Source organism: Parasteatoda tepidariorum, chromosome 3, assembly GCF_982258835.1.
Source record: "Parasteatoda tepidariorum strain Cologne lab strain chromosome 3, Ptep-v5.0, whole genome shotgun sequence".
Lineage (NCBI taxonomy): Eukaryota > Metazoa > Arthropoda > Arachnida > Araneae > Theridiidae > Parasteatoda > Parasteatoda tepidariorum.
Window position 1 is genome coordinate 84864618 of NC_141757.1, and position 21835 is coordinate 84886452.

A 21835-nucleotide genomic window follows, 5' to 3' on the forward strand; every position below is an offset into this window, starting at 1 on the left:
ATCGCAATAAATGAAATAATAATGGAATAAAGACAAAGAATTGTATAAACATTTCCACAAACAATTGAGTTCGAGCTAATCCTTGGTATAAAACCAAGATTTTGTGGTTTTTCAAAGTATTTTTCTTTTTTTCATTTCATTGTTTGGCAATAATCAGATGATTTATGGTGGGTAAATGGTTCTTAATGTTCAACTAACTAGTTTTGATGCATGCAGCAAATTCTACAAAGTGAATTCTTCTCGTCAACAAACATACTGTGTCAACAAACATACCATATCAGCCGAATGGCTGGACATGCGCAGTCTGATTATTTAATTTATTTTATGGTTTTAAACAGCTGTGAGTTTACGACTGCCAATGTTCAACTTTATAGCCTTGTAATTTCGAACCCAATCCAGAAAACAAAGGAACGCCTGAATCAAGTATTGGTAAAATTTGTCTTCGTGGAGGACATTTTTATGGAACTAACCCGCATTTACATTACACGGACAGGAAAACTGCGAAAACCACTCATGGTTAGTCTGATGGCAAGGGAACTCTAAACCATAATGCGTCTACGACTAAGGCTGTTTACGTCAGTACCGTGGGAAGAAATTGACACAGGAGAAACAACAAGCAGGGTAAGACCCTGGCAGTGGAGTATGCAATAGCACAGCAGCACGGAACAACAGACACCTGGTTTGCATGGCTGTAATGATCCGTACAGCTTCTTCTCATGTGCTAGCGCAATATTTAATTATGGCTACAAGTGTTTCGTTGTCTAGCCACAAGGCTCGTCGCCGTCTGCTGCAACATCAACCGCGTGCAAGGGTTCCTCAAAGCAAGATTCCTGCCTCGAATCACAGACGTCTCCAACTTTAATGGGCTCAGCAGCACAGTGCTTGGCGTGTCCGATTGCAACACGCTCTGATGACACTTGCTTTTCTGATGACACTTGCTACAATCTGGAGTAAAATGATGGGAACGTACGCGTCAGATTTTACTGCAGGGAAAGTCTGCTCTTACAGTGTATTATCCAGCGCCATACTGCAGAAATACCTAACATCAAATAACCATGGTATGAGGCGCTACTAGGTAGAATGATCAATCCTATCGTGTGTAAATTGCGAGCAACATCAACAGCGACTGCTACATAAGGAAAATTGTGGAACCATAAGTCTTCCATGCATTCCGGGGGCCTAATTTCAGCAAGATAATGCTCGTGCACATGTTCCTAAATCTGTTCAAGCCTTTTTGAGAACGTATCTTTTTTCGCTTTCTTCCATGGCCTGCTTATTCCCAGGATATCTCAGTCATTGATCATGTCAGGTATGTCATCGGTCGACGACTCGCCCATGCAGTAAAACTGAACTTTGGCATTAAGTCAAAGCCACATTAAACGCCATTCTCCAAAATTACATTCGGAAACCGTATTATTTAATACCATGACATGTACAGTCCGCAAAAAAAAAAACGAATCACCCTGAATAACTTTCGCTCTAATGATCGGATTTTCACGAACTAAGTGTCAATCTTAATGGTTCTTGGGGGTGACCTCAAATATGCTAATTAATTAGTGCTAACTATTAATTAAGTTACGAAATCAGACACAAAAACGTACTTTCTCTGAATAAACATATATTTTTTTTTACATATTTGGAATCTAGACACTTGAATTAGGGGGGGTAGACAAAATTTTAAAAAAATTGGGTGGTAAATTGGGTTGCAATAAAGGTTTATATATTTGGCGATAGTCCAGAAAACCGCCAAAAAAAGTCGCCTGCGCAAATGAATATATTAAGATAACCCATTGACTAATTCAAAAGAGGAATGCGTAATTTTACTAGGTTGCTAGGCAACCACGCTCTGACTGTAAAAAAAATTGAAATAATGTTTGTGACTGATGTGAGAGGTTTAATTATTTGTTAATAGTAAATATCTCGAAGTTTCTAGGCAATAGACAATTTTTAAGCTGATTTCTGTCCAAAAAGCAAAAAAAAAATAATAATAATAATAATATTTTAATCCCCTTTGAAAAGAAAATTTGTATCGATTTATAAATTATTTATGATTTTCTAAGTTTTTAGAATTTAAATACATGAACTTTTTATCTGATATTATATAGATTATGCTGTTTTTGCTATATTTATTCGAGGATTTCATACTAAAATTAAATTAACATAACTTATTATAGCTGAATACAAAATTTTAGGGATAATCATTTTTACAGCTTTAATCGAGTCTTCTAAGCAAGAAAGTTTGAAGAAAAAAAAGTACTTGAAAAATAAAATTAAAGATTGTATAGTAATTCTAATGCACATTTACAAGGTTTTCTATAATTTAAGATGTTTCCTTTTTCTATAACTCAAGGAATTGCTGAATGTTTAGTGCCATTTTAAAAACATTGAAATACGTTATGTTTAAGAATAAGATATTGAAATAATATGTTGCACATTGTATGATTCATTTTTTAAAAAATCGCTTCATTCTGCTAGATATTTAGTTTACATGGTTTTCTTTGGATAAAAATGATTAGCAAATAGCATCCTTACGTTTCGATACATTCTGAAACTTACGTTCGCAAATTCACCATAAAATGTCGCACAGTATATTCTTCAATTACGATACGCTACATTTACCACCAAATACTGCTACTATGATTAATTTGTTTTCTTACATATATCTGATACTTTCTTTTTAAACAGAGCTCGTACAAGATACTGAAATGGGGGCACAAAAACTTAAAAGATAAAATATTTAATTTCATTAACTCAAAATATCTGGTCTCAAAATTTTAACTTTTAAAGTTAAATATAACTTTTACAATATTGATGCTCTTACATTTTTAAGACCACATAAATCCTGTTAAAATATTAAAATGCATATGCTTACTTTAACGAGTGTAAAATCCTTATCAAAAGAATGATCAAGACCCAAATGTAAAACAGTATAATTGACGATAAAAACTCAACTGGCTTCAAAACATATGAAGAGGGAAGCAAAAGTCAACATGTTTCGAGCGTTCAAATATAATCGCTCATACTCAAGACTTGTCAGGCTTGAATAACTTGTGACTTTTATTATTGGAAGCTCAAAACATGCCTATTTTTATTATCATCCATTATTTTTTTAAAGCAATGACGTTATTATATTTTCGATTCCGTTTCTTGGGATTATCCATTTAGTTACACAACATATTAAATTATTTCACTCTATGTTAAAATAAGTTTAAAATAAGTTAGAGACACAGGTTCTTAGATGGAAAAAATAACAATTCACTACTTTGTAAAAAAATCAATGCAGTATTTTTTTTTTATTGCTACAAGCCTGCGGCGACTGAACTTAACTTAATCGTAACCGCGACAGTTACGATCAGTAACTGTCTGTGTCATTCCGCGCGAAGAAAAAGCCTAACCGCCATTGTAGACGCACTGCTCTAACTTTCATGTTTTCCCTTGTGTTCGTTATAATTAAATATAAAAATAAATACTAATTAAAATGTAAGCTCCGTCTATTCATCTCCTGGACACAACCAACCACCACAAGCCTTAACATTTTAATTTAAGGACATCAAAAAATTCCGTTTAAAATTGAAATTTATCTTTATATTATTTATTATCTTTGTAAATGTAGTGAATAATTATTACATCATACCTTAGACACCTTAATAAACTATGTTTACTGACTAAAAATAATAATAAAAGCTTGAATGGAAAATTTCTTTGCATGCTTTTGTGCCAATAATTAGCCAAATTTTTATCTTATTGCTGTCTTTAATGTCCAAACGGGAACTGGTAGGAAAAATCCATTTAAAGACAATCATCCAGGTAAAGGGTTTTTAAGGCGACATCCACCGATGACTCAGTGCAATGCGAAGATAATTTCAAAAAGCAAAACTTCCCTTAGAGAATAATATTCGAAATACTGATTTTAAGAACTTTAGAAGAATCTTTAGGAGGGAAGTAGCCCTGGCATCCTTTTAGAAAGTGATTGCATTTACAATGCGGACGAAGTAAGAGTTGAATACTGCCCTTAAACGGGAAAAAATTTTGGCCCTAAAAATTATAAGGATTTATATTCTAAAGTACCCAGAAAAGAAAAAGTACCTCCCTTGGTAGTTTTTCCTTACTGAAGAATTCTTTGAGGTATTACAGAATCAGTCCCTGCTATATATTTCATTGGAAAAAGCGATTCATGAAATGAAACGATGACGGCAGCAACATTTTACAAATATATTGTAAATGCTTCTACTCATGGCTAATTAAAAATGATATCAAATTCCCTATTTCGCTTGTTCTGGATAGGTATAAATCTCACATCAATTTGAAACTGAGCAAGTTTTGTTTATCAAAACAAATTTTCTGGTTCAATTTTCTACCTAATTCATTGAAATCTCCCGTTAGATCTTGAAAACAAAAGAATTGTAAAACAATATGTCGAGAAAATTTTTACATCCATTTTTAAATAAGATTTTGAGGCATCAACTGATGAAGTTAAAATGCTTTTATGAAATGTGATATTTTTCCATTTGATGTAGAAAACGTTGAGTTTAACGAATGCATGCAAAACAGACACCAAGAGTTAATGAGCGAGACAGCTTATCAACAAAACACATGCTTCGAGAGTAACGATGCACTATTTCTTCAGAAGCTTGAGATGGAAATCTCACAAGTTATGTGGCAAATTTTTAAAGGAACACTGACAGAATAGTTTAATCTCCCAAATATCCAATAGCCTGTGCTTTTCTCAATATTGAAGAATTTATTTCTAAAAGAACATTTGGTTAATTAAATTTTGGCACTGAAGCTGAGACAACTAACATTGATAATGAAAGTATCTTGAAAATTGATTTTGAGATAAGTCCTCTTGAGGCATTGTTAGTTTGCAAAAACAATCGGTTCCACAAGTAAATGGTAAGTACTGCTGATGACCCACTAGATATAAGTCAATGAGAGATGGATTTTACACAAACTTCGAAACTCCTTTTTCTAATTTATTATCCAGTGAGAAATTCTAGAAATGGTACTGGAAAATCAAAAGAAATTTGGAAGACACATTTACAGTGGCCAAAAATTTGGAAAAAAGAGGAAGGTTAAATCAAAAGAAAAATAAATAAATTACTTTTTTGCATTAACTTCAGAAAAAGAACGAAAATTTAAAGAGATTGAAAGAGCTGAAAAAAAGTTAAAGCAGAAAGTATGAGGAAGAGAAAAAAAATACTTAAGATAAAAAACAAGTTCAAAAAATATGGGGAAAAGAGTAAACAAAAAAGTGATCTAATTATAATAATAATAAAAGCTTTATCGGATTACACAATAATAAACATTCATAATTTAGAATTGACTATTAAACTGTGAGGAAAAAAATTTAAAAAAAAATTTTTAAATTATGTATTTAAACATATTTTACTTTCCATTCCATGACTGAAAAAAAGTAACATTTTCCAAGTTAACTGTGGTTAAATGTTGCAATTCCAAGAAAAATCTTGTTTTTAGACATTTGTGTGGCCTATGGATTCCTAACGAGCATCAAACATTCTCAAAATTAAGTATTCATTCACTTGAAAATTTAGTGTTTATTCACTGGTAAGAACTGTTCCTTCACTTGGTTATCTTACTACTTATTATTTAAACCACCAAAAGCTTAAAACAATTGCATTTAATAACAAATTTAGAAATTTTTATGATTTTTTTTAAAGGCAAGCTAAGCTTAAGTGTTTCTTCATTGGTTAGTTTACCCTATAAGATGTTGAGAAATTTGCGATGTTGTGTTGTGAGAGATGCTAAAAAATGTTGACTACGTATTTTTATTAATATTTATGAAATATATATTCAAAAAATTGATAAATATATTACTCCACATCTAGGCATACGTATGTATATTATTGAAATTGTATCAGTTATTGAAAAACAAAATCAAAAAATAAAAAATAATCACATTAAATTAGCACAATCTGGTGTATAATCATATTCTATCAGAAGCACGCTTTTATAAAACTAGACATTCGTTGAATAAAGTGTTTTTTATTCAAATTTCTTTACTAAATAGAAAAATAAAATATTAAACGACTAAAAAAGAAATATCCTATTATATAGTTTGAAAGAAATAAAAATAAAAAGATTAGCAAACGATTATTAGCGAAAAAAATATGAATGAAATTTTACGCTGCGCGCGCGAAGTCAAGTTCCTCGCAAGTTTATCACATTTTAATATTAATCGCCCCATTTAATTATTTCTTTACTGTCGCCAAATTATTTTTTTAAAAATAATTAGTTTTAATTTTTCTCAGCTTCTAATAAATAAAAACGGTTGAAACTTTAGATTTTTCAATTGAAAAACATGTAGATTAATATGGTATAAAAAAATTCATACCTTATAATTCAAAATTTTTTCATCCTCAATTTAATTAAATAATAAAAAATAATTAATAATTATTAAAAATTATTTTTTTCATGAAATTATCTTTGGGTAATCGAGTTTTATGAGTGGGTGCAATTTTCTTTGAATTGCTTTAATAGTTTTAAAAATATGACTAAAAACGTAAAAAGTGAAATTAACATTAAGGGGTACGAACTTTGGATCGCTCTCCTGACCAAACTATGGGAACCATATTTCCCAGATTGCGGCTACCCCCTATATTTTGAAGGTTAGTAATCCAAATATGTAAAAAAAAATATATGTTTATTCAGAGAAAGTACGTTTTTGTGTCTGATTTCGTAACTTAATTAATAGTTAGCACTAATTAATTAGCATATTTGAGGTCACCCCCCGGAACCATTAAGATTGACACTTAGTTCGTGAAAATCCGATCATTAGAACGAAAGTTATTCAGGGTGATTCGTTTTTTTTTTTGCGGACTGTACATCCTTTCATTGCTCAGCGCGGCGGCCACACAAAGTACTTATTTCCGACATTTTTTTTCCTTGTAAATTCGATTGTGATAGATATACCAGTATCAGTAACATATGGAATAAATTTGATTGCTTTCTCAAGATTTCTTCATAATGTTTCAATTTTCACTAACTTTAGTGAATATTGTTTTTTAGGATACAAACATTTTATTTGATTAATATAATCATAATATTTAGATAACGATCGATGCGGGGAATTACCTATTCACCGTCCTTAATATTAATAACTTCTGGTTAAAAACGAAGTTAAAATTAAGAAAAAAAATTATGCAATAGGGTGGGTTAGCCAACTATCATTTAAGTTAGTCAAAATTTTATCAAAATCTATCAAATCATTGAAGGAAGAAGATGAGTATAAATACAAGGAAATTCGATTTATTTCCCGGGAAGAGTAAGCGAATAGCGACTTTTTATAAATACATTCTATAGTTTCCTTGGGTTCAAGCTGAAGTACTTAAGCTGCTTTTGATTCTTAAATAATGATTCCTATAATTCTGATAAGTTTTTGTTTCTTTCTTACTTTATTTATTAATTTAACCATCTTTATAAAAAGATTGTTTACTTCTGACTACGGTTTTAAAAATATAGTTTAAAAGTATATTTACATAACACTTTGTATGAATACTTTATATCAATAACCAAAAGCAATCAATCATTTAAAAACAATGCTTCATTTTCAAAAAAAAAAAAGAGTCACCTGGCTTGAAATGAGTGCAACTGCTTCAGGATGGTTTAGCTTACAACCTCTAGCCAGTCTCTTTTGGGCAATGTAACCAGCATAATGAATCAGCAACGATTCCAACTCTCGAGGACAAAGCTTCATTTTCTACTTAAATCAAATATAATTGAATGAACTTAGAGAAAAAAATTATTTCCTTTTAATGAGAGTATTGTATATTCCGTAACTGACGAACTTAATATATGAACAGGTTAAACGATATTTTTAGACATTTGTAAAAATCACGTTTATGAGGCTCAAAAAATTATTTACAAAACATACAGCCGACCATAAGTTGCTTATAATTTAAGTACTTAAGGTACTTTGTGCTTAATATATTCTCCTTTTAATATTCCATCAAAATTAATCAGACTTGTAATGCTCACACTCATTGAAACCATTTCAACAGTACGAATTCAAGGGGAACTATCCACTTCTTTTGAAATTCATAATGGAGTTAGACAGGGAGATGCATTAGCATGTCTTTTGTTCAACATAGCCTTAGAAAAAGTTATTAGAGATGCTGGCATAAATACTACAGGTACTATATTTAATAAATCAGTGCAGATTTTGGCATACGCCGATGATGTAGATATCATAGTAAGATCTAGGACAGCACTGAGTGAAAATTTTAAAATCAGCTAGAAAAATTGACTTAAGAGTGAATGTAAAGAAAACAAAATATATGTATTGTGGTACAAAAGAAACCATCCCTAAATTGTTTAAAATAGATTCTTTTGAATTCGAATCTGTAAAAAATTTTACTTATCTAGGATCAGAAATAAACTATCAAAATGACATCAATCCTGAAATTAGAAAAAGAATAATCGCAGCCAATCGCTGCTTCTATGGTTTAAGATCATTATTGAAATCTCACTTAATAAAAAGAAAGACTAAGATCTTACTTTATAAGGTATTAATCAAGTCATTTTTGACTTATGCTTCAGAGACATGGACTTTAACAAAAAGGGAAGAAAAGTTATTAGCAACCTTCGAAAGGAAGGTCCTACGAACCATCCTTGGCCCGATACTCGATAACGACAACTGGAGGAAAAGATATAATTTTGAAATATATAGGATCTTTGATGGCGATGATATCATTAAATCGATTAAATTAAGTAGAATGAGATGGGCCGGGCATGTAGTGAGAATGAGCCCAGAACGAACAGCATTGAGAGTCTCTAATGCAACCCCCTCCAATAAAAGGCCAAGAGGAAGGCCCAAAAAGAGATGGAAGGACTGTGTAGATGAAGATTTTGCCATCCTAAAAGTAAAGAACTGGAAAACAATTGCTGGGAGAAGGGTAGAATGGGAAAAGCTTCTGAGGAAGGCCCAGGCCCACAAAGGGCTGTCGTGCCAATGCTGATGATGATGATATTTTCCTTATTGGATTCTATCTAAAGATTTAGCTGAAAAAAATTAATATTTCAGACCTTGAAAGAAAAAGTCGTATTTTTAAAATTCGATTTCGCTCAAACGTTGTAGTTTGACATTTAAAATTACATTCTTTAAAATGATGTAGAAAAATTGTGAACTTTAAAATTTTCAACTATTATTAAATGAAATTAAAACAAATAATAAATATTTACTAAAAAATTATATTCTGCATGGAATTATATTTGGATAAAGAAACTTTATGATTGCGTGCAAAAATATTTCAATGCGCTTAAAAATTTTATGAGATATTTTGAAGTACACAAAAAGTAAAATTAACATCAAGGGGTCCCAAATTTTGACCAAACTATAAGAACCATATTTCTCAGATTCCGGCTACGCCACTATATTTTGGGGATCAAAAATCCGAATATGTCGAGAAAAAAATATGTTTATTCAGAGAAATAACGTTTTAGTGTCTGATTTCAAAATCTCAAATATCGTATGGTCTAATAAATTAGCATATTTGAAGCCACCCCCACCGACTATTAAGATTAATTCCTAAATCGTAAAGATCCGATCATTAGATCAAAAATTATTCTTTTGTTTCTCATCTTTCTCTCAATTAAATAAGAAAATTACAATATGAATTACAAAGTGTGGCAAATATTGTATTTTTAAGTAACTTGTAAAATTACTTGATATAAAAAATTTCAAACTTTAAACTTAACAGAACTTGTATCCTAAGTGCAAAATTATTTATATTACATATTTCATATTCATACAAGGCCATATTTAATTTTTTTTTCATATTAATTTCTTCGTATTCATTTTTTGAGCATTTGTAAAGATTAATTCTAAACTATTTAAACATCTATTTTGTAGCATTTATTTCAGCTACATAAGTGTAATAGGCATAATTTTATATATCTATTAAAGTCAAGCATGAATGCCTTGTTAATAGTAATAAAAATATTAGAAATATCTCTATATTATAATGATATAAAGACCATTTAATGATACTATAATAATATAAAATATTAAAAATATTCTTAAACATTATATAATAAAAATGTAAAATACCTTTTGTAGTGTTATGCTATCTTCACTTATAAACGAAATCGAAAATAATAACCATAAACTTTTTTTTCTTATTGATAAGACCTGAAGATATCTATTGAAGATCTTCTAAGTTTGTCAGGTGATTTATTCGTCCAATAATAGCGAATCATTTGATATTTTGGAACCAAGAAAGACCACGTTTGTCACTTAAATATATTAGTGATATGTTCTTGTTATTGTTATGTGTGCGTTCTTGTGTCCCTTTGGAAATGACTAACACTGCAAAAGAGTATTACATACACACATATATTAAGTAGCAATTATTTAACAAGTAAAAATCACTTTTACAAATATTTAGTAAGTACACTGTAAAAAAAAAAATTAAAAAATCGATGAAATTACGATAAAAAGTACCGGCACTCCGTAAAAATTCATTTTTACCCGAACATGTTACGGAACAAAAAATCTGATATACCATAAATTTTACATTAATAATTACTGCAAAATCACTGAAACACTAATTAAGTAAATATTATCGTATAATGGATATTGCGGATGATACACTCTAAGTGCCGTTACTTTATACTGTAATTTGATTCGGAATTTTTTACAGTGTACTGAGTACTTTGAAAATACGGAACGTTTGTGCATTTATTCTTGTAGAAACAATGATGAATATATTTTAAGCTATTAATTAGATTTTATTTATTTTTTATTTGCTCATTAAAAATGCGTTACGAATAATAACGCAAACCACAGAGATTCAAGATTAATCATAAAATCGTATCAGTCAGCTCAGTTACTCCATCACTTATAAAAATAGAATAGAAAACCACTAATTTTTTTTAAATTTAATCGAAAATTAAATGCGTAAAAAGTAGTTTTTTTCTTCCAATTTTAGTTTAAAGACTACCAAACATAACAACTAACAAACGTTTTGTACAAAAAAAAATCAAACTCTTGAAACTAAACAAAAAAAAAGCAGTAATTGTGGTTGCAAAAAAACTTTCAGAAAACGCAGAAAAAAAGTTTCAAATTTCAGAAGAGCTCAATGCGGTATCAATCTTCAGCAACAGATTTTAAAACTTTTTATTTGTAACATTTAAGAATATTTTCGACAAGATATTCTGAACTTCTCAGATATTCGCGAATTTTAAACGTCATTAAACTCCAGTCAACTTAATGTAAAACTTAACACTCAATCAAAATTGAAATGTGATCTGCCTCTAATTTTTAAATTATCAGAACTTTTCCTCGATGTCATCTTGAAATTACGCTAATATACTTAATCATATTGAAAAAAAAAATTCAAATTATACAATTAAATTGTAATGACAAAAGCGTAATTAAAATGTAATAATAAACTTACTTTATTTTTCTTAAAAAAAAAATTTAAAAAAAATTAACTCTGTAAGCTTAAACTGTACCTACACTACCGCAAATCTACACTACATAGTACATTACGCCCTTGACCTTACGTATATCACAAATCGATCTATTTGTTCTAATTCTACAGAATATAATCATTAATCAGTATAAACATTCGAAATGTTTACATTAACTTCACTCCATTTTTTTTACGAACAAATTTTTTGTAATGGTAAATATCAGATACTCCATAAAAAAAAAAGATCTGTTAGATAACTATTGAAAACAACATTTACGAGATTTTGTTAAAAAAAAATTATTTTCTGCATTTGTTTATTCCGTTAAAGAAGTAAAATTATTTTTGAAATATACTAGCAGGGTATGGTAACGCAGTTAAAATATGCTAATAAAATATGCAGTTAAAACATGTTAACAATTAATTTTTAAAGATCTGAACCTACCGTACTGTTTTTAAGGTAATCATGTATTTTCAAAAACTTAGTTGTCATCCCTATCATTTTGTAATATTATTTTGCTTTATTTAAATTTTTTTTGGTAAGAAAAAGTTTCTGGGCTGCCTTGTCAAGAAAATTATTAATTTCTTTATTTTTTGCAAGGGTAACCTTGATTGTGTGGGGAGAGTAGTTATCGACAATGTCAACCTTCTTCTATGAAAAGGTACCTAAACATAGAATCGAGTTAACACATCTAATATACTAGTGAATTGGAATTGTATTTTTGTAGTCGTAGATATGCTACAGTACTCCCCGACCAGAATTATATCCGTGATAGAATTCGATGAACTGATACCACTAGTTGATTCATTGCTGTTTTTGTGAGAAGCCGGGAGAGCTGAAATAAGATCACCGTATTTTCGAGTGCTGATCGTAAGAGCTGTATTAAGATCACGGTCATGGTTGCTCCCTGTGTTGCCATTAGCAATCGAGTGCATGCAAGCTAACGTTGTGTGTGATCGATGCGAGACTGAGTAGCAAAAGTGCGAGGAGGGGGATAATGTTGCAGTCACAAGTCAACTGTTTAATGTGCATAATCCATCGAAGTAGGCGTGTTCAGATCGAAGTGGGCGTTACTGTAAGGACAGACGTGTTCATATCGAAGTGGGCGTTTCTGCCAACATAGGCGTATTCACATCACGTCCGAAGGTCAACAATGTGGGGAGAGTAGTTATCGACAATGTCAACCTTCATCTATGAAAAGGTACCTCACAATAGAATACGAGTTAACATGTCTTATATACTAGAGAATTGGAATTGTATTTTTGTAGTGGTAGATAAGCTACAATTGAAGCAATAGATGCATGCAAAAAGCTTTTGATCTCATTCTTTTACGTGTTTCAACCCAATATACCGATATCTATAATAAATTTCCGTGAATATGGTCTCCAATCAGCCCCACAAAAATGTGAAGTTTTTGAGAATTTTCTTTGTTATAAAAAAAAATTGAAAAAATAAATAAAAAGATGTTCAAGCATTTTACCAAAACTTGTGAACACCAAGAATAATATCTTACGAAATAAAATAGTCCTTTTCGGTCTCCATGAAGAAATTTTCACCCAGAATCGACATGATTGTTATATTAGAGTAAATAATGGCAAAGCACTTAATAAAATTGCTGTATTAAGCAAAACTTCGAATCCAAGCTTATAAAAACACTTAAATGTATAATGTAGTAAAATGCTATGCTCTCGAAGGTTTAAAAAAGAAGTTAATTCCTTATTCACCCCGAAAAAATAATTTGAATCCAAATCAATTCCGTTTTTATTTTTTCCTCATATAAAGTGGATTATTTCTGAAATTATTACCAGAAACACTTCCGCTAGACTAAATATTTCGGTCAGATGTGGTGCGAAATTGTTTTCGTTTTTAGAAAAACATTCCTCATTTTTGTGAAATATGGGCTCAAATTGACTGAGATGTATATAACAAGATATTTTGAATAATGTGGTACAAATGCAGCTTATAAGATCTGCGCAGCTTACAAGATTTCAGATTTCATCACACTTGAGAAATGAATACAGGACTTTATGTATTTCTACCCAATATACTGATATTTCTCAATTTTTGAGACTAAACTCGCCAATTTTGAAGACACTGAGTATTTTATTCCTCTATCAGTGAGACAAAATCATTCCACGAAGCTGTGATAAATTGATCAAAACATTTTTTGAATTCTTATTTTACACTTTTTTAGAAACATTGCTTGAATTTAATATGAACTACAAAAATAAAACATAAACAGTCATTTTAAAGGTTTTATTAGTTAAAATAATTTTAAAAAACACAAATTAACGCATTAAAAGAAATTTCTAACACACAGTGTTATAATAACAGTATTTGTATATTCAAACCACTGGTAAATTTGTATATTCAGAACACTGAACAAACTATGAGGCTTAATATGAGCTTAATTGTACATAATATGTACTGATGAATGCGTAATGTATGCTTAACATGTGCTTATATATGTATATAAGCACATATTAAGAATGCATTACATTAATAGGGCATTGATATGTAATTATAGTAAATGTATAGTCAATTATATGTTATCAAAGTTAAAGCACACAAAAAATGTCTTGAAACATATCCTACATTTTAAACAGTAAATGTGCATTTGATGCATTCAAATCAATACTAAAAATGTAAATCAAATATTAAATATGTTCTCAAGCTTTTCATACAAGCTTTCAAGTTACACGACCACCTAGGCTGCAACAAAATATAATTGCACTAACTTACAGTAAAAATTCTCTTCAAATCAAGGAAACTCTAAAGATGATTTTACTGACTGACATTTTTATTTTTTATATAAGTTCAAGCAGGAAAAAAAAATTCTGAAAAATTACCATACTCTATGGCAATGACATTATTGATAAAAAAAAATACAGTTATGTATGATAAAACAGAAATATACGTTAATTAAACTAAAAAATTGGTATTTTTTTCCGTTTATATGACAATTATTTACCGGAATTCATGATTTTTACAATTATAGTTCTTATTACCACACATTTAGTAAAAAATACAAAACTGAAAACTAAATTTAAGAGAATAAATGGTTTTTATGCTACCTGTGATCTAAGATATCATTACAAATTTACCAAGTTTTATCACATAGTATGAAACCATATTTTATTATAAATTTTGCAAAAGTCGTTATGAAAATTCTTCGGTAAAAAATACCCAGATTTTGGTATACCCATAGAGTCAGAGATACGGTAAATTTTATTATACTCTGGTACTTTTAGTATCATACTTTTTTCTCAGCGTACTAAATTATGTTTAAGTACTTTTTCTCTCAGTAGATTTATTAAATTGGTCTGTATGCGTTATGGCAGGGACTATGGCTATATAGCCTTTATATCTATATCTATAATTATAGGTTTCGAGCCAGTATTTTCCTAAGTGAAAAGTGCATACTTTTCTCTGAACCACTGGTAACTTGCATAAGTTTTATGACTCTCGTCCTTTTTTTAAAAAATTGAATATTAATTTTGTTTGGAATAAATTACGCAGCAGCATTCAACTGGTCTTAAAACATATGATTTACTTAGATAGTAAAAATTATTTACACATGAAAATGTTATACAACTCTTTGCGCCATTTCCGTGTTCCGTCATCAGTGTTCAAGAATCATGTCTAGAAAGTTATAAATGAGGTAACGTTTGATATAATTTATGATAAGTATTTATAAATATCTTATATTCAGTTTACGGTAAAGTATTGTGGCAGCAACATTCATATATATTAAGAACTTGAAACACGTAAGCAGAACACTTCTGTATCTAAAGTAGGTTTCGTCAAATTTACTTCAATTCAAAATTAAATACCTTAAATATTTTTTTATTGGAAGAAGCATTTTTCTAATTTTATTTTAACAAAATGGTTGCATATAGCACGAAAAATGTAACCAAAAAAGATTCGTTAACTAATAAATAAGATATTATCAAAACACTATTGCATGTTACTTCAGATACATAGCTGCTGAAACTACATTCATTAGTTTTATATACGCTCTGAAACTTTCAAGTAAGATGGTAGAAAATTTGAAAAAGTTAAGAAATAAAATTTTGTTTCAAGTAAACACAATTCCATCTATATTTTATTCGCATAGGTTTTAATTTAAATATTCTCATATTTATATACAGTAGAAATATCTAAAAACTAAAAAAAAAAAGAAAGAATAATAGTTTCACTATTTTACTGTGATGACGTTTCACAGTCTCGGTCTCAGTCCATTACAGTTCTAGTTTTATTTCTTTCTGGATTTATGTTTTTATATTCTATAAAAAATGTCATAATAAAAATAAATAAAATAACAATGAATTCTTGAAACTGAAGTGACTGGAATCAGGTTAATTTCTACTAAAAAAAACTTCTAATTTAGAATAAGAAATATTTCTGTGCTAGGGGCAACACTTCTGCTGGTTCGCAAGTCAAATGCGTCCATGTTTCCTTACCGTCAACCATCTCAGCTGCATACACTTTATAAGTTTCTGGATCAACTGAAATTCCAAAATAAATCTACTTTATAATAAAATTATGACAGTAATATTCTGCCTTTTATTTTCGTCACAATGAACCTATTTTCTAAAGATTAATATGCTTAAAATATTCATATTACATATTTTAGTTTCAGTTCTCTTTATTAACATTTTTGAAATTTTAATTTGTGGTTCCATGCAAATTTGAAGAAAAAAAATAAAAACATACGAAAAGTTTAAGGCAATAAAATGATGAGCCACAATTTTTTTCAAATGTACTATTTTTACGTCAAACTGTTTCTAGGTATTGTTTATGGATATATAATTTATAAGTTTCTGAAACGTTCACTATATAGCAACAGAGTACATAAAATATCACTGTGTCTATGAAAAATTGTCATGTTGTTTTCATTAAAACGGCTCTTAAAAAATAAGCTGGCTTATCATTGTTTTATCTCAATCACTTCTTATAAATTATTTATGTTAATTGAATTAAACACAAAAAAATAAGAATTCATGGGTTCAATTAGGGTAACGTTATCAAGCCTTCACATACCTTTTTATTCTTACATTAAAATTTTCATTTTACTATAATAATTCTAATCATTACGATTTTATATAATTATAGATAATATTATATGTAGAAATTAAACTTTAGCCGTAACCATTCAAATCATATAATCGCTTTGTTTTACAGAGAAATTAAATTAAACTTGAATTAAATTGAAAACTATTTTAATTCTAAATAATAAATAAATTTAAAATTAAATATTTATGGCAAAGCTTAAAAATATTAACGTTAACGTCATTAGATGAAATGCGAAGCTTAAAAAAACATAAATACAAGGATATAAAATTCAGAGATGGAGCTATATTTCAATTACAATGGTTATATTTTTTTAAAACTCATTTAAGCATAACATTTAAACAACATTATTAAGCATAATAATTTAACTAATTTTAAATAACATTTCATGTTTAATTTACGTAATTTTTATCCAAAAAAACGAGTTAACTTTGTATAATATATCTCCTACTAATGGCATGGCAGCCCTTTGTGGGCCAGAAACTTCCCTAGAACCTTCCTCCATTCTGCACTTTTTTTTTGCGATTGTTCTAAATTTAATAATTCTTAGGATTTCAAAATCCTCTTCCACACTGTCAAGCCATCTGATCTTAGGCCTAACTCTAACCCTAATTCTCATTGGTTTGTAATTGAAGATCTTAAATGTCTAGGAAGAAGGGTCCATTCGACAGATGTGACCCGCAAGCTTCAATCGACTTATTTTGATGCATTTGTTAATATTAGCTTCCTTGAATAGCCTACATTGTTCAAAATTACGTCGTTGTCTCCATAAGCCATCCACTTTTGTAGCAACGAAAATTTTTCTCAAGACTTTTCTCTCAAGAATAGCAAGCGTGTCTGCTTGTAATTTAGTTAAAGACCATATTTCCTATCCATGACTTAAGACAGATCAAATGATTGTTTAATAAAGCATTATTTTTGTTAGTCTTTAACTTATCTTGACTATAGAAATGTTCTTAATCTTTTAAGGCATCGATTAGCTGCTATAAGGCGTCTCTTTATTTCTGTGCTTATATCGTTTAAAGCAGTATTGCTTGAATCAAGATAAGCGAAATTGTCAACAAGTTCGAATCTAGAATTTCCAGTTTCTAAAAATTTGTAATTTGCAAGCGTTTTAATAATTGCCATGTATTTGATCCTCTCTTTCGAACAATACTCCTTTTATCCGTTCAATTATTTCCAAATCATCAGCATAAGCCGTAATTTGCACTGTCTTAGTGAATATTGTGCCTTGAATGTTAACACCGGAATCAAGAATCACCCATTCCAGCGCCAAGTTGAAAAGAAGACAGGCAAGAGCCTCGCCCTGTCTCACATCATTTACAATTTCAAAACATAGTGTGAGTTTGCATTAAAATGACTTACAAAGAACAGATAATTCTACAATTTCTCAGTTGATTTGATTTTTGTGTTATATATGAACTATTGCAATTGCTTTAAGAATAAAATTAACTTGTAAAATATCCCTCTCTTATGTTAAAAGTCATATAAGAGAGGATTAAAACTAACAAGGACATTAAACATAACTTAGTTCATTGTTTGTTTTACTTATAACATATTTTATAATTGCTAGGAATTTAATATGTAATTAATCCGCAGATAATTAAATATAAAAATGATGTCAATACCTTTTAACTTTGGTAAAGTGTTATTTAAGACCATATTTTTCTTTCCTATATTTCTACAATTTCGTACAGCAATGATTCTTTTACCTATATCGTAATTTTGTACTATCTTTTTTTCCATAGAAACCTGAAAATATTGAAACAAAAAACATATCAAATGTGAAATACTCAATTACGAAGCAACAGCTGTAATAAATATTTCTAAAAATCCTATACAAAAAGGTTTAAGAAGTCTACAAAAAATATTTAGTTTCGTAATTACTAATTTCTTCATTATTTCAGAATTTTTTCAGTTATTGCATAATGTCTCTTTTTTCTACAATCGATCTCGCTAACGATTCATCAAAATTTGTAACAATTCTTTCTTTTTGTTTTCCTCTATTGGACACTAACTGTAAAGTCAAAAGACAATAATTGTGAAAGAAAAGTAAAAAAAAAATATTACAAATTATTATGAACTTACGAAGTTTCAAAAAATATATAATGAGAGCTGTTCTCAAAATATTTGCAGCAGTACGAGTATATCTTTAAATCGAAAATTAATGTCATAACTAATATTAAGAGGATTTTTTTTCAAATAAGTCAGCTGTGAATTATAATTGAAATATTATAATTGTATTAACATACAAAAATAAAAGCACTTATTTTAAATTATTATAATATTATTGTTATACTATGTTGCAATATCACATTCTAGTAGATTTTTTTATATTACAGTTTTATTATATTACTATTATATTATATTATATAGTTTTATTATATTACAGAGTCACATTCTGCAAAATTGTAATTAAAATACTTTTATTCTAATAGTATACGAAAAAAGAACTTTTTTTTTAAAATTATCATAAAAATGTTGTTTTATTATGTTGCAGTAACACATTCTACTGGATTTTATGTCGCATTTTACTGCATTACAGGGTCAAGATCCCCAATATTACAGTAGTCACCTTTTACTATATTGTATCACATTTTACTGCATTACTATGCCATATTCCACTACATTACATTGTAATGAATATTACCCCCGAAACTTATAATTGATAACCTAGAACAAATTACTTTTGTGTACTTCCTACCTTTGATACAAATATGCAGGAATTTCTCTTGTGAGAGCTCCCATAGCCTCCAAACATTTTTCTTTGTCTTACTGGCTCAACTGTTGGAATCGAAGCATTTGGCATTCCTAATCAAATACAAAGTTTAATTAAAAAAAGTTACACGTAGTTCAATATAGTTTTGTGTCACCAAATTTCTTTAAAAGTAAATTAATTAATTAAATATTGTTCATTATAATAATAACAACAAAATAATACTTATATTACTATTAGTTTATTAAAAAGCCGATTTCTTTCTGAACTTTTTGTACTATTAAAATTCTAACTAGATATTTAATGCATTAGTCAAATGTTTATAACTACATTAAGTTCCTTACAGTGAACTTTGTATTTTCTTCTTCGTTTGGTTTGTGTAAAAATGTTGATTAATTAATCCTTTTTTTAAACGTGATAGAAATATTAGTAAGCCAAGCTTGTTTCCTAAAAAAAATTGATAAAGGTATGCATAATTTTAACAAAACTCTAATTTTTTAGTTTTTATTGTAATCCTTGTTTTTGCCTTTTTTTCATTCTAGCTTTGAATGAAACTCTTTGACTCTTAAATGCAGCATTTTGTTTGTGTCGAAAGCTTAATGATCACGCAATTATCTTCCTTTTTAAAATCTTAAAGAAAGTACATAACAGCCAGAGAAAATAAACATTGATCAAGTAATGGTCATAAAATCTTAAATAAACCTTGCTAAGGCGAATTTATCCTCAGGTTGAGAGCGCTTTCTACTCTTGATTTGTGAATGAGGATTTATCCTTGATTTCGGAAAGTTTTTCTTGCCTTGTTTTGTAAAGGAAGATTCAATTTCGATATGAAAGGAGTGTTTATGAAAGTTTAATGTGAAATTCATAGCGCGTAAATGAGCATATTGTCATATTTAGCATTATTTCAAGCTTGAATAGTTTAAGTGCCTTGAATAGTTAAGTGCATATATAAACCTTGTTGGGCTTAGTAATAATGGTTGTCGTTGACATTAAAATTAACTTTACACTGCTATCTGGAATTCTTTTACCAAAAATGAAACTTTTCAGACTACCAAAAATTTTTGTTATAAAGGAATGAGAAATCTGTTATATGTTTGATTCTAGATAAGCAAATTAAAATATTAATTTTTTTAAGAGAAGAGAAGAACTCGAAATAGCTCCATTTTAAATTCATAAAATTTTGCCCAAAAGAGTATTTATATTTTTAGACACGTATATTCAAATGAGTTTACTTTTCTAATAAAAAAAATACAAACCCATATCAGTCCAAGCAATGTCTCCCCCTTTGATAATGATATCGGGTTTCGCTCCAAAAAATGCCGGATTCCACAAAACAAGATCAGCCATTTTCCCAACCTAGAGGTAGCAATACTTATAAAAAGAGAGACTTAAGATTTTATATTTTTATTGTGTTATTAAATTAATATCCTTTTATTCAAATATGGATATTCATAAATATGTAAATATTTTTAACACCACAAATTCGTATCTCAATAAGTATCTCCTTAGTATAAAAGTATCAATCTATGATACTTTAAAAAAATATATCTAGATTATTTGAGTCAATAGGTATTGAGCACATACCTGTTTTGAGTTAAATTTTTAATTAAAAAAATAAAGAATTATACAGAAACAAATCAGATATTGAAGAAGCTTGTAGGGAACTAAATTTAATTTCTTGTTATGGTAAAAAATGCATTGCAATGCGCAATATTTGAAGGGTTTGGGGTAATACTGGCAAGTCACGTTTTCAAATTTTACATTACAGTGCATAAGGTGAAAAGCTCTTAGATTTACTTGTAAGAAAAAAGTTGTTTCAATGTATTGCGCTGTTATCTCGTATTAATTCCAAAAACTCTTAAATTACTTATCTGAAACAATACTATGGAATCTAAAAAAAGCCATATTTTCAAAAGTGTTCACCTTTGCAAATTTCATTCACACTTCTTTCTTTATATGCAGAATAAAATATACTTTTATGCCTTTTTTCTCATATCTATCTACCTTTTATTACATTAATAAATACTTTCTTTAGCATTCATAAATAATACACTGTGTAAAACAATATTAAATACAATAAATTATTCATTTATAAGTCCCTACAACTGGATTTTGGTAAATCTAAATGATGAAAACTTTACTAGGATTATTGAAATTGTTTCGTGTTAATAATGTTTTAACGTTTAGTCTTAATATTCCTGCTGAAAAAAAACTTTTAGATACGATTTATTTCAATAATTTTAAAAATGATTTTACGATATTTTATAACTAATTATTTTGCAATTCAAGCAGTTTTCAATACTTGAAACTTTGGATTTTGTATAAATTCTCAGGATATGTTTTTTTTATATAAAACTATTAGGCACGTATTTTCATATTTTTGAGAGAAAAAAAGGTTTTAAGATTTTGAAGAATTAAAACCAAAGATCCTCTGGAGTTTTGAGAAAAAAACAATATATTGGTAATACTTTTTGAAAATAGTGAACCACAGTACAAACCATTATTATATGTTCTACTACTTCCGCAGAAACAATTAATACATAAATACGGTCATTTGCATTGAAGATTAAAGATCATTCGGAAATTTTCGAAATAATGCTATTTTCTTAGACTTTG

At 28.9% G+C, this 21835-nt stretch overlaps 2 protein-coding genes across 3 annotated transcripts in view; both read right to left on the bottom strand.

The window, feature by feature from the left end:
- Positions 1 to 7717, bottom strand: part of LOC107449158 (uncharacterized) — a 56290-nt gene extending 48573 nt beyond the window's left edge. The window contains exon 1 of the mRNA XM_087159735.1: positions 7589 to 7717. Coding sequence (XP_087015861.1) covers positions 7589 to 7714 — 126 coding nt within the window. The 5' untranslated portion in view covers positions 7715 to 7717. The remainder of the gene's footprint in view (positions 1 to 7588) is intronic.
- Positions 7718 to 13671: 5954 nt separating this feature from the next.
- The window catches only part of LOC107444258 (uncharacterized), a 43414-nt gene continuing 35250 nt past the window's right edge, over positions 13672 to 21835 (bottom strand). For both annotated transcript variants that reach the window (XM_087159733.1, XM_087159734.1), the window contains 4 exons: positions 20476 to 20575; positions 19208 to 19314; positions 18132 to 18255; positions 13672 to 15938 (listed from right to left, as the gene is read on the bottom strand). In XM_087159733.1, the coding sequence (XP_087015859.1) occupies positions 15817 to 15938; positions 18132 to 18255; positions 19208 to 19314; positions 20476 to 20575 (453 nt within the window). In that variant the 3' untranslated portion in view covers positions 13672 to 15816. The remainder of the gene's footprint in view (positions 15939 to 18131; positions 18256 to 19207; positions 19315 to 20475; positions 20576 to 21835) is intronic.